The sequence below is a fragment of the Rousettus aegyptiacus genome, unplaced genomic scaffold (genome assembly GCF_014176215.1).
Source record: "Rousettus aegyptiacus isolate mRouAeg1 unplaced genomic scaffold, mRouAeg1.p scaffold_m13_p_1, whole genome shotgun sequence".
In the NCBI taxonomy this organism is placed as follows: Eukaryota; Metazoa; Chordata; class Mammalia; order Chiroptera; family Pteropodidae; genus Rousettus; species Rousettus aegyptiacus.
Genome location: NW_023416284.1, coordinates 166,080,929 through 166,094,026, shown reverse-complemented (window position 1 = coordinate 166,094,026; position 13,098 = coordinate 166,080,929). Strand labels below are relative to the sequence as shown.

Sequence of the window (13,098 nt, the reverse complement as noted above, 5' to 3'; positions counted from 1 at the left end):
AGGGTACTGATAACATAGTTTCAATTTCCTTCAAAATGTGCTGGAAGTCCATCCTTCCTCTGCCTTTCCATTATCACCACCCCCATGAGATTCTTGAGCAATGTTTTAGCTGGCTTGTCTGACTGCATCTTTACTCTCCACAATCCACCCTAGTTACCAGTGCTACAGTGACCTTCACTGAACATCATTTTTATCATGAAATTTTCCAGCTCCAATTTCTGTTGAGACTCTTCTCTCTATACCTTCCCAGGTTCCATTTTAATTATCGAATCTGAATCACTTCCCTCCCTAACATTCCAGTCAACCTGACATCCTCCTACCTTTCACAAGATCATGCCTTGCTAATTCATGTCCCTCTGTCTTACCTTGAGTCATTACCCTCACTCATTCCATTTTTTTGCTCTGAATAATCAGCTCCAATTATGCATATTCTGCCTCCTCTATGATAGCTTTTCCAACCTTTATGGCTTTTACTGATTTTACCTTCTTTGAGGTTCTATATCATTTTCAATCCCATACTATAGGCTGCAACATGCAATTATATACAATCCTGTATTGTGTCCAGTGGGTCTAACTAATCCACTTACAAAGTGAAGTTTTCAAGTTACATTTTTTGGCATGTCCCCTAACTCACTGATAAGCACACAACAGGCATCAAAATGAATATTTTTTCATAGAGCCCAAACATAACACTAACCATCTTGATTTTCGAATTTTTAAACTATTCTGTAGCTTTAAGATGATTTTTCTTCAAATCAAGATAACCTTTACTACAGTTACCTAATCTTGATGCAAAAACTTGATTTTGAAAGGCACATAAATCTTAAATGATAGAAAAAAAGGCAATAAGGCAGTTTTAAGGTAGTTACATGTTTTTATTACATAAACGTTATGATATTCCTTGTGGGAGCTTGTCTTCAGTTTGCTTCTTGCTTTCACAGAATGTCAAATATCTATAAAAAATGTCTAATAATGATTTATGAAACATTCTCATGCACCCACCAAAAACGCCTCAATGCCTACATTTTCCAACCAGATTCCTGAGAAAAATAATAGGTTTTATTTATTTTACAGTGTAATACATAAATTTTCTTTCAAGATATAAAAAGGACAGACTTCTAAAATAAGTCTCCTTTTGTTTATGAAGCTCTATAAAAATACATTTAGTATGCTCATATGTTGTCCTTTGACTTGAAAATATTCCAGTTTACCAGAAACGAAAAATAACAATAAACAATGATATGTAAGCCACATTAATCTTGCAGCAATATAATGTCAACATCATCATGAACACCTTGCAAAAGTAGCTCTCCTGAGTACGTAACAATCTTCCTTCGTTTTGCAGCTTTGAGAGTTCCTACCAACGCTTCAAAGAGGTTGGCGCATTTGTCATCTCGGAAGAGGACCCCAAATTTCACACTTAACTTCCCATCAGCATCTAATTTGAGAAAATACAATGTTAGCCAATGCAAAGTCTGTTTCTTGCCCCCTTTTATGGAAGAGTCACATAATTTTAATAAATATCTAACCATAGGTTAACCAAATTACAATTTAACACTTAATAGTCATAAAGTCAATGTAACCTCTTGTCCCATCCAAACAATAATTGAAAAAAATACAATGTGTTGTACACCTCCTGGCCTTAGTAGCATCTGTACAAAAACTGGAAGAGAACCAAGAAACATTTACAAAAGGTAAATACGCGACAGTGCTACTATTGTGGACCAATTCCTCTCTGTCTAAATTTTGATTTTTAAATGATTATGTCCGTTCTTCAACCAGTAAAAAATAACAAATACAACAGAAACCTCTGATCAAGAGCAATGCTTCTCCGTGTTCTGAACATACTCAGAACCCCCAGGGAAGAAATGAGGATCTTAAAAGTGAAGAAATCTGTATTTACCAAGATTCCTAGATTATCTTGCTCGGAGGTCAGTTTTTAATTTAAATGACAAAAATTAAGGTAAATCCTAAAAAGAAATGAGTTATCAAGCCATGAAAAGACATGGAAGAGCCTTAAACGCATACTGCTAAGTGAAAGAAGGCAATCTGAAAGGCTGTATGTTATATGATTCCAACTATAGGACATTCTCGAAAAGGTAAAACTATAGAAAAAGAGAAAACTAAAGAGATCAGGTGTTTTCAGGGGTTGGGGTGGGGGATAGATAAACAGGCACAGAGGATTTTTAGAGCATGAAAATACTCTGTATGATAGTATAATGGAAGACACATGTCATTATAAATTTGTCCAAGCCCATAGAAAGTACAATATCCAAGAGCCTTAATGTAAACTATGGACTGTAATTAATGATATGTCAGTGTAAGTTCATCAAATAGACCACTCTGGTGGGAGATGTTATAATGGGGAAGGCTGTGCATGTGTGAGGGTAGGAGATGACTGGGAAATCTCTGTACTTTCTCTCAATTTTAAGATGAATCTAAAACTCCTCCGAAAATGTAGTCTTTTTTAAAAAACAGTTAAGGTCAACAATCTTTGGTTAAAAAATCAATCAACTCAAAACTCAGTGATGAGGGTTAAGTGGGACACCCGCCCAATGCTCGTTGATTCCTCTGATCTACCCAGCTGAAGCCCTGACCTTGTTCCTACAGCGCTGCCCCACGTTCTTTTCTCCCAAAGCTGTGCCCTCTGTCAAGATGGCCATCATAGTGAGAGGGGACCATTCCTTGCCCAAGGGTTCTTGAGTTCCTGTGCTCCCCTGCTAGAACTTCCAATTTGAGGCTCAGTAAACTCCTCTGTGAGTGCAGCACTGTGCTGGGCACTGGAGGCAAATGGAACAAAGTATAGAATCGCTTTAGCTTTCAAAGAAATGCTATAAATTCCCATGAGGAAATAAGAAATAAACACATAACAAGTAAAGCAAGAGTACTAAGCAGTATGCAACTGGATGTCAAGAGAGTACCAAAGACAATACATCCTACAGCTTGGAAGAGAACAAGATGACTTTGGGCTACAATGGTAGGAGAAGACTTCATGAAGGAGTGGTACCTATTCTGGACTTTAAAAGAGAGTGTAACATGAATACCCCTCAGTTGAAATCTTTGCCACCTACTAGTTGTTTGGCCTTGGGCAACTGCTTAAGCTCTTTAAGCCTCAGTTTCCTCATCTATAAAATGGGGATCTTAATACCTCCTGCACAGTGCTACTGGGAGACACAGTTCTAAAGCTCACAGCTCAGTGTCCATGCTGCGCACTCAATCAATTATCATTGGCTCGATTGTGAGTGAGAGAAATGGGACAGTGTGCCAAGCCATAGTCACAGGTGAAGCAAGTAAGTGTCTGGGGAACAGTAACTAGAGTGACTCACTTCAAGTAAATTATCTGAGATGAGAAGAAAAGGAAATAAGTTTGTAAAAGAAAACAGAGACTCTGTCCATGCATGGCCTGGAAGCAAAGATGTACCTCACTGATTTTTTCAGCTTCTAGCATCATGGCCCTCTGTTTGCAATAAGAATCTTCCACCAATTACAGAAACGAATGGAGCTGCTGGGTAACCTCAGGCTCCGACTTGCAGTTACCTCATCCATAAAATGAGGATAGAAACTCCCCTCACAAGGTTGTCACAAAGATTAAAAGACAGAATATAGGTAAAACCCTTTAGAGTGCTCGGAATATGGTAAATTCATGTTAAATTTTAAAGGCATCAAAGGCAGAAACCTGGATATAATCTTTGAGTTCTCCTGCCTACTCACCCCTCAGTCTTGCAAGTGATTCCACTTTCTTTGTATCTTCTATTGCTCTACCTTCTCCTCTTCATAGACAATTAATTCTTGATTCAGGCCCAAATTGATTCTCATGTTGCAAGACTCCTTACCAGCCTCCCTTTCTCCATTTTTGTCCTACAAATATATACTCCATATTGGTGTAAAATAAAAAATGTGGAAGAAACGCTACAAGATGAAAACTTGACTGATAACCTTCTACTTTACTTTTTCAATGGTTCCTATCACCTTAAAAATAAGGTGAAGTCCATGGCTTCACAGAAAAGACTCTTTGTCTTCTGGCCCTTGCACTCATCTCTCACCTGATCTCCTGCTCTACTGTACCATGAACTTTTTGATCCAGTTAATATAAATGACTTGCTGCTACCCAAGGTGACATGAAAGATCCTGCCTTGGTAATTTTAGCCATGTTGAGCCATCTGCCCAGCATTCCAGACCACTTTCCCTAGCTAAATTCTTTTTCTTCAAGAATTGACTCAAATGTCATCTTCTCTGAGAGGTCTTCTGAGATTCTCTCAATTGAGTTAATAGCTCTTCTCTTAAAATTAAATATATAGTTGTGAAGCAGGCACCATCAATTATAGTAACAGTTGCTCTGTTGCTAAACCATTCAATAAATTTTACATTCATTAAACTCAATCCTCATTTCGTCAAAGATAAGATACAACTGATTTCGAGAAGGACTATTATTTTATGTTCTGATTAACTATTGCATACCGTGTATTAGAAGACGTATCCTTATTTTAAAGAGTTCAAAGTGTAAAAAAAAAGTATTTTTGAATCACTGAAACAGAGTACTATTATACAAATAAGGAAATCAAAGCACAGAAAAGTTTAGTAATTTACCTAAAGTCACACAGTGAGTATATGTTGAAGAGCTAGGATTCATTCCCAGAGAGTCTGACTCCAGACATCCCAATATAGCAGTTTCAAATACAGGTCTTCCCAATACAGAACTTAAGCTCTTAACCACTTCCTAATACATGCTTCCAGTTTTTCTGTCTGTCTCCCTGCTACATAAAGAGATCCACAAGGATTGAAAGAGAATTTTGTTTATTTTCACTAATCCAGCACTTAAGCACAAAGGCAACACTTGGAAAATATTTGTTGAATGAAAGAATTTAAATCCCCAACTAATCTTTATCCATTTAATTTTTTTCTACTGGATGAAAAATGAGAAAAGAATTTTAAAAGAAACAGATAAAACTAAATTCATCAATTTCTATCTTTAGCTAATATATCATATTTAGATTCGTTTAAATATGATTAATCTATATCATAATTTAGATTCATCGAAATTATTCCAGGCACAACTTAAATAATTAATTATAATATGTCAGTAGATAACATATCACCATAGATGATTTCCAACTCATAAGTCATCTATTACCAGGTACAGGTACGTCAAGGAGGCCTGGTAAAGCTGCCATGTTCAAAATACTTTCATCCTTATAGAAGTTATGATAATTGTCTTACAGTTTGTAAAACTGCTCATTTTGAAGTGCAGGTTCAGCTTACCCTAGCAGAACAGTAACACTGTGCAAGGGATACAAAGGTTAGACTTTTAAATTCAATAAATCTGACCATAAACACTAAAGTGCCATGGAGAAAGATCTAATGGAAAAAAGAACCCTAAAATCTTTGGAAATACACCTTTAAAACAGGGTCAGGAAAGATTGTTCATTTGTTTGACTAGGGACCTAAATAAATGACTCCTCCACTCTCTCTTCAGTGTTCTCCGCAAACATCCCAAATGCAGCTCATGCATTTCCTCCTAAATTGCCGAGCCCTAAACTTCCAAGTCTTACCTGATAGTCAGGTGTCATTGAGTGCCCCCAGCTACTTCACCTTCAATAATCTAGTTATCTGGGACCATACTGAATTGAATGTCAGCACTTCACAGTTTAGCATACCATTTTTTTTCTCAATTGTCTCATGAGTTTTTAATCTATTTTTTTCTCAACGAAGTAGTAAGATCATTGAAGCACTGGAACACACTTTATGCCTCTTCTACTTACACATTGCTTGGCATATACAGGTTCCCAACAAATAGTAACTGATAACGTGATTAAACTCAGTTTTGGGTCCATACCAAGTTTTATATGTCTAGTTTATCTTTACCTGGTATAGTTAAACGATGAGTCAGGCTTGATATAAAAATAAAGTGACTAGAAAAGACCAAAAAGGCCAGGCGATAGGAAAAATAATGACCCTAATAGATATCTATGTCCTAATAATTCCCAGAACAGTGAATATGTTGGCAAATGGTACTTTGGCAAATGGTACTTTGGTACTTATATGGCAAATGGTACTTATATGGCAAATGGTGCTTCGTAGATGAGAGTAAGGACCTTGAAATGGGGAGATTATCCTGGACTAAGTGAGTAAGCTCAATGTAACCACAAATGTCTTTAAAACTGGAAGAAGATGAGGTCAGAGTGATGTGATGTGAGGACTCATCCAGCTGTTGCTGGCTTTGAAGATGGAGGAAGGGTACCGTGAGCCAAGAATGCAGGTTGCTTCTAGAAGCAAGAAAAAACCTAGGAAACATATATTCTAGTGCCTTCAAAAAGAAATGTGCCCTATTAATACCTTGGTTTTGGCCCAGGGAGACCATTATCAGACTGTTTTCATCTGAATATTCGTGTTCCCCCAAAACTCATACGTTGAAAGCCTAACCGCCAAAGGTATAATAACCCGGTGGGACATCTTTGGGGGGTGCTGAAATCTTTTGGGTGTAAGGATGTAAAGGTCATGAATAAGGGATGAATGCCTCATAAAAGTGGCTGCAGAGATCCACAGACCCTTCCACCCTGCGAGGATACAAGGAGACCTCTGACTTCTAACTGCCAGAATTATGAGCAATATATTTTTGCTGTTTATAAGCCACCAAGGTTGTGGTATTTTGTTATAGCAGCCCAAGTGAACTAAGGCAGATTACTAACCTACATTATTACTGTTAATATATTAAATGTGTGGTTTTGCATCACAAAGTTTGTGGTAATGTAACAGCAACAACAGAAAACTAACACAGGGGACCATTGATACTAATGGCTTAACAGAATTTTCAAAGTATGTCTTACTATTTCAAATAATTTATGATTCAGAAGCAGTCAGAACTATAAGAAGAATCAAGCTATAATGACAAAACAGCTCTTAGGAGGTAATTTAATGATGTAATTTTATAATTTTGAATTCCATTAGCCTAGTTGTTGCTGAATATGTTTACTGTTCTTACAATTTTCAAAATTCTCCCCAAATCCTGCATGTCTTTTCTGAGATGTACAAATACTCCAGCTACAAGAACAATAGTTACTTCGTTACAACTCAGGAAAAGAACACGAATACCACCAATTTTACATGACACTAATATCATGGGAGCTGCTTATACGCTGCTGAAGAAAAAGCTGACTCAAAAAAAAAAAAAAAACTATGGAAAGGATGGTTTAGTTATAGGTACATAAATACCTGATTATATAAAATCCAAGAATGTCGAGAAAATAAAAACAATTTAGCATAATTTCGATTTTAGTCCCTATGTAAAATGCTGACAGGAAAAAGCAAAAAGAAAAATAAATTTTAATAGTGTGAAAATTAAAAATTTGAACATGATTTAATTACCAGATTTCAATGAAACCAGATTAAAGTGGCACAGCAATTTTCTTTCCATTCAAAGGATTATGAAATTTCTCAACCATTCTTTGCATCAGAATCACAATACCCTAAATAGCTTTGTTTCTGCAGATGTCAATTACTTTATGGTCACTCACCACCTGGGACTGAAGGCAGAGCCACCATAACTGTGTCCTGAAGCCCTGGTGACCCCTTTATAGGCTGTTACTGAAAAAGTTCGTGCTACTTGCTTTTTAAGTAAACTCAGTAGAAATACTGTACCTGTGTTATAGTACTTACTTTTTGAACCCAGACGATGAATTTCTTCCACTAAGAGGTTAACCTCGTGATCCACATTCATTGCTGCCTGAGGGGGGAAAAAAAAATGTTTGTATTACTACCATTTCTATATTCCATTAAGTATCTCTTGCCAAATCCGAGGGCCCTTTCTCCTTTTGTGTAGCATTTGTCACTATTAATTTACCATGTCTCTCTTCCTAAAAATACTTGTGAATTGTTCAGGGCTTTAGAATATCTCCATTTTCCTTTATAACTTCCCTTCTGGGCTGACTCCACTCATTCTACACAGTCTACTGGGAAGAATGCAGCCTTTTTCTTTGTACCTGCTATTAAGTCTAAGCCCATGGTGCTCCCCTCACCACCAAAGATATAAAGGTGAGCTGCATAGGACCTGTCCTCAAGGAATGTTCAACCACCAGAAGCCAAGAAAAGCTTGGAATGAATAACCATGTGACAACATTCTTAGAGTGATGGGTCCAAGGCACAAAGAATGAAGCCACAGAAGGCTTTGGGGAGGGGACTGGGGAGGAGCAGACCAGGTAGAAGACAGTTACAAGAGCATGTTCTGTGCATGGGGTTCTATATAAAAGGGTGTTCTATGCAAAATACAGAAGCAAAGGAGAAAAAGTGGGCCCTGAGGTAGGAGCTGGAGGTAGCAAGATAAAGGGACACAGTTCCTCCTCTCCAGAAGTGTGCAATCTAGTGGGGAAGGTAGATCAATATAAGGCAATTTTAATAACATCAGGTCAGTGCAATGATGACTTCTGGGTCACATACAGGGACAACATGTCCTTCCCTGGACAGTGCCCAGTACGACCTGACTGCAATGGAGAGCTTGTGGTGATGATCGTTCATCTTCAGATAGGAGGAGTCCATGATTAACGGGAGGTGTGAAACGTCCCTCAGCTCACTAGGTCCTCCACAAGCTGGGTTCTGCCCACTGTTTCAGTCTCCTCCCCTCTACCCTCTGAACTGTAGGCTGTAGCTACATGGGGCTTCTTTCTATTCCTTAAACGTCCCTCGATCTCTCACCTCTAGCCTTCACACACATCGTTTCTTCAGCCCAGACTATGACTATTCCTCTGTCTTGGTCCTAACTCCCACCCATCCAGTCCTAGCTTAATGAAACCTGGAATAGGAAAACTCCCACACTGTGTGTTCCCATAGTTCTGTCTGCCCTCTTCATTCCACTTGACTGGAATTATCAGTTTCCTAGCTTTCACCACTACATGGTAAGCTCCTCTAAGCCAGGGACCTGACTATAATGCTCTCTCCTGGATCATGCCTGACACCAAGAATACAGGTTCAATAAATATTGGTTTCATGGACTGAAAGAAGCAAAGGTATGAGAGGGGCTAGGGGTTGACGACTCCGATGAGAGTTGTCAGTATAGTGCTGCTGATTTGGGTGGGGTACAGATTGGTGCTCTCAGAGGAAGAGAGCTCAGAGAGAAAAAGGAAGGTAAAGAAGTGAAAAAGAAAAATCCCAGCAAGAAATGGAAGGAGGAGGTAGAAGTGCAGGAGAGAACCGCAACGGATTTGAGTGGAAGAAGTAAAGGAAGAAGAGTTTCCATAATAAGGCAGTGATTTACAGTGAGAACAACAGCATGAGGGTCGGGAAGTGTGAGCAACAGGGCAGAATGTGCATCAATTCAGTCTGTTTTGAAATCCTAAAGTCTCCAAATCAAATGAGAGACTAAAATGATTTCCTTTGAGGTAACAATTTGGAAAAAACAACTTTATTCACATAAATTGTAACTAAATCCTGGTAGTTATTAAAAACAAGAATGGCATCTATGTTTAAATTATATGGATTAGGACTCTGGATTTCCCATCAGGTACTAATGAAAGGCACCACTGCCATCTCTTACATTATATGTGTAAATATTATAATTTAAGAAGATTGTGTTGCAATAAAATGCAACATCTTAGGTTAATGCATCTACATAAATCTCATTATCAAAAATTAAAGCATCCAAATGTTAGGAACTTTGTGTTGGTGAAATTTTATCCATGACATTATATTCGGGTCAAAATATAGTTTGAGAGATTCCAAAGCTAAAATACACCCAGAGGACACAACTAAAAAATATACCACAAGAATAATGGTAGGAAAAAAACCTGTAAATGTCAGTATGATAGACAGCTGTCATTTTTACCTGCCCAGCAACCATTCTCCATTGTGGCTCCAGCAATCTAATTTTTGTTTGGATCAAGTCTTTCCTTTCTTACCCTAAACATGTCTATCTTGGGAAGGGCCTCAGCCTAAACTCCAAGAGTGGTTCAGAGCCAATATAATTGCTTTGGGGCATAGGTAGGTGATCCCATCCTGAACAATGAAGTTCATCCCAGGGATTTTGCCAGAATCACTAGTAATACAACCCTGTCCTACCGGATTCTAAGATATAAATGTATAGCCCCTAATGTAAACAGCTACTGTGTGGGAAGAATCTGCTAGGAATAAAGCTAGTAAAAAGAAAGGTCTAACCACATAACAACAACTGAGCCCGTACATGACACTGGGCTTTCCAGTAACAAGAAGCAATCAATCGTTCTTGGTTTTTCTCATGGTGTTTGAATGAGTTTCAGTCATGTGCACTCTAAAGACTCTTGACCCAAAAAGTTAACCTAGAGAAGATTTACCACTATTTTTTTTTTAAAGTAAAGCTCCTTTTATGTATTTGTGTGAATTATCTTGTTTCGTGTTGCTCTATTGGGTAGGATGGATAGATGTAATAAAAAGGCAGATTTGAGAGCCAAATAAGAAAAAATTTCTCTAACAATCAAAATTGTCTAACAATGAATAAAGTTTGCACCCTTTTACCAAAAGAATTAATGCAGAAGTAGTATGGATCAGTGAAGGCTGATGAGGAAATTAGCCCACAGTGGAGAGAAGAGAGAACTACATGTCCAAGGGGATTACAGTCCTAATTCTCAGATTCTGTGATTTCTTCCCACTCTGAAAATTTCTCTCTTTAACACCGTTCTCCACTCCTTCCACCCACCACCAGCTGCACACTCATACATAGCTCTCCTTTAATAAGACTCAAAGAGGAAATCCCACTATTATGTATTGTGTGAATACCTGTATCATATTAAATAGATGTATGCTCATCCAATTTTAAGGGAAAGCAATCAGCATTTCTTCATAATTAATTACACATGAGGCTCCTTATCTATGTTAATTCCTGTAATCCTAAGAGTCTTGCAAAGTATTTATTATTTATCCCCATTTTATGAATGATGAAACTGGCTCAAAGGGACTCCCTACAATTAAATGCTATTTCTACCATATCCTCCTCCTCCTTTTCCACCCCTTTCCTCTCCGCCTCTCTTCTTCTTTTTCTTTGCTGGTTATTATACAAAGTACACTAAATAGTGGGTTCGTATGAAATATTACCTGCTGAGTACTAACTAAGGCAGAGCACATACAAAGCAAGAAAGGCTCTCTGCCCAGGCCCCTCCAAGCAGGAAAATAACAGGCTGAACTATTGCTAGCATACATAATTTGGCATGATTTATTTATTATTTATCGGGGACACGGGAGAAATACTTATAGCTACACAATACTTGGAAGGCCCATGGCATTTTAGCAGGACACAAGCCTGGGACTGGAGCAAGCAGCAAGATCAAAAACAATGAGAGACCATAAGTGGGGGTAAGAAAGAGATCATCAATGGGGGGATCAAGGGAAGGCGATGGCAGATGCTAGGCGGGCCCTCTAATTGTGACAGAATCTAATTAGGCATCGTGCGTGGGAATCACAAAGAAAAGGAAATGTCAGAGGACTGGCATATGCTGAAATGTTCCACCATCAGTATACACTCAAGAATCTATTTAAGGACACTATCAGGTTTTTTTTCTTTCTTTTCTTTTTTTAAGTTTAAAGGCAATACATGGAGATTTTCTAATATGCAGGGAATAAAGCCTACCGGAGCGGAGGCGTTGGGAATCAGGAGACAACTCCACATACTAGGGCTTGCCACTTTTCCAGCGCTCCTAAGCATTCTGAGACCAGCAGATGGTGCGGGTCAAAGGATGACTGGGTTCCTTCCTGCCTGCTCGCGGGTGTGCACACACTCCATATTTGGTCATCCCTGCTCGAAGTTTGGGAGGTGGCCCGGAAGGGGTCCCAGACCCTGTCACCTGCAGGCCATCACTCGATCACCACCGGCAGCGGTGTAGAGTTGGGGAGCGTCGGGCTCGGGGCCCTGCTCCGGGCAGGCACCGCGGGCTCTGGGGCGGCCCCCCCGGGAAGGGCCGCGTCGCGGAAGCCTTTGTCCCCGCCACTCCCGCGGCAGCGCCGCCGGCCCGCGCTGCCTGTCCCCGAGGCGCCCCCGCGCGCCGCGTGAGCGAGCGCCCACACCCGGCAAGGAGCACGCACCCGGCTCCAAGTTCCACAAGCCCCTAGCGTCTCCTCACTACCTCGTACCCCACAGACAACCAGGGAAGCACAGAGCCGCACCCACCGCCCGCGCAGCACAGTCCGCTGCCCTGAATTCCTCGGCATAGCCTCTCCCCGCACCCACGCCCCCCGCCCCGCCCAGCTCTGCAGAGCCGGCTCCCGACCCCCACGAGTACAAAGCAGACACTCTGCACCCGGGCGAGACTCCGCGCACCGCAGCGGCCTCCCCCGCCCGCCCCCGGCCGGCGGGGCGTCACGTGGGCCGAGTGCGGAAGTCTGCGGGAGAGCTGAGGGCGCGAGGCGCGCGCCCCCGGGCCCCCGCGCCGTGCCCGCCCAGCGGCGACCTCCGCGCTCCAGAGCCCGCCCCAGGGCCCGGCTCTCCAACCACAGCCCACGAGTCCCCCTGCTGCTTGGCCGCCACCGGACAGCCGGGTCCATCCCTTATACCTGGCCACATCTTCCCCGGGGACTCACTCACCTCTCCGCCTCCTTTTCTTTTCCGATGAAAAGCGGGTGCAGCGTCGGCCCGACCGGGTTATCTTCTTCAAAGCACTGTGGGGGAAGAGGCTGAGGAAGGAAGTGACTGAGGCGAAGAGAAAGGCTGGCGTGCAGGAGGAGGAGGAGCGGGGCGGGCTGGGGTGGGGGCGGTAAGAGTTTCAGCGCTCAGGAAAGGGGCCGCCCACGCTCCCTGGGACAAGCCTATGAGGAGGAAACTCGGGAGAGGAGACGTCTGAGAAGGGGGCAGACTCCCGACAGGTGGCCCGGCGCCTGAGGCTTCTAGGGAAACGGACTCAGAGCTTCGATTACCGCCTCCTTTCCTCCGTGCTTCTCACATCCAGTGGTCCCCAACACCCCCATCTGATCCTTGGCGTGATTTCCTGCCAAGATCTCTCTCCTGACATAAGAAATAAAGTGCCCCCAACTTGCTGAAAGCTGAGGTCTCCTAGGGGGAACATGATACTGTTCTGTGTTCCAGGGGCAGGGCCCCCGGAAAACTACGTGACAGCAGGATAATCTGATTTGCAAAACAACTCATCTTGA

The 13,098-nt window shown here is 41.3% G+C and overlaps 1 protein-coding gene across 1 annotated transcript; it reads right to left on the bottom strand.

Moving 5' to 3' along the window:
• Positions 1 to 854: 854 nt before the first annotated feature.
• On the bottom strand, positions 855 to 12,690 carry ABRACL (ABRA C-terminal like). Its single transcript, XM_016132672.2, has 3 exons — positions 12,536 to 12,690; positions 7,654 to 7,720; positions 855 to 1,438 (listed from the first exon to the last, which is right to left on the bottom strand). The coding sequence occupies exons 2-3, from the start codon at positions 7,712 to 7,714 to the stop codon at positions 1,254 to 1,256; spliced, it is 246 nt and encodes an 81-aa protein (XP_015988158.1). The 5' UTR covers positions 7,715 to 7,720; positions 12,536 to 12,690; the 3' UTR covers positions 855 to 1,253.
• Positions 12,691 to 13,098: the final 408 nt, after the last annotated feature.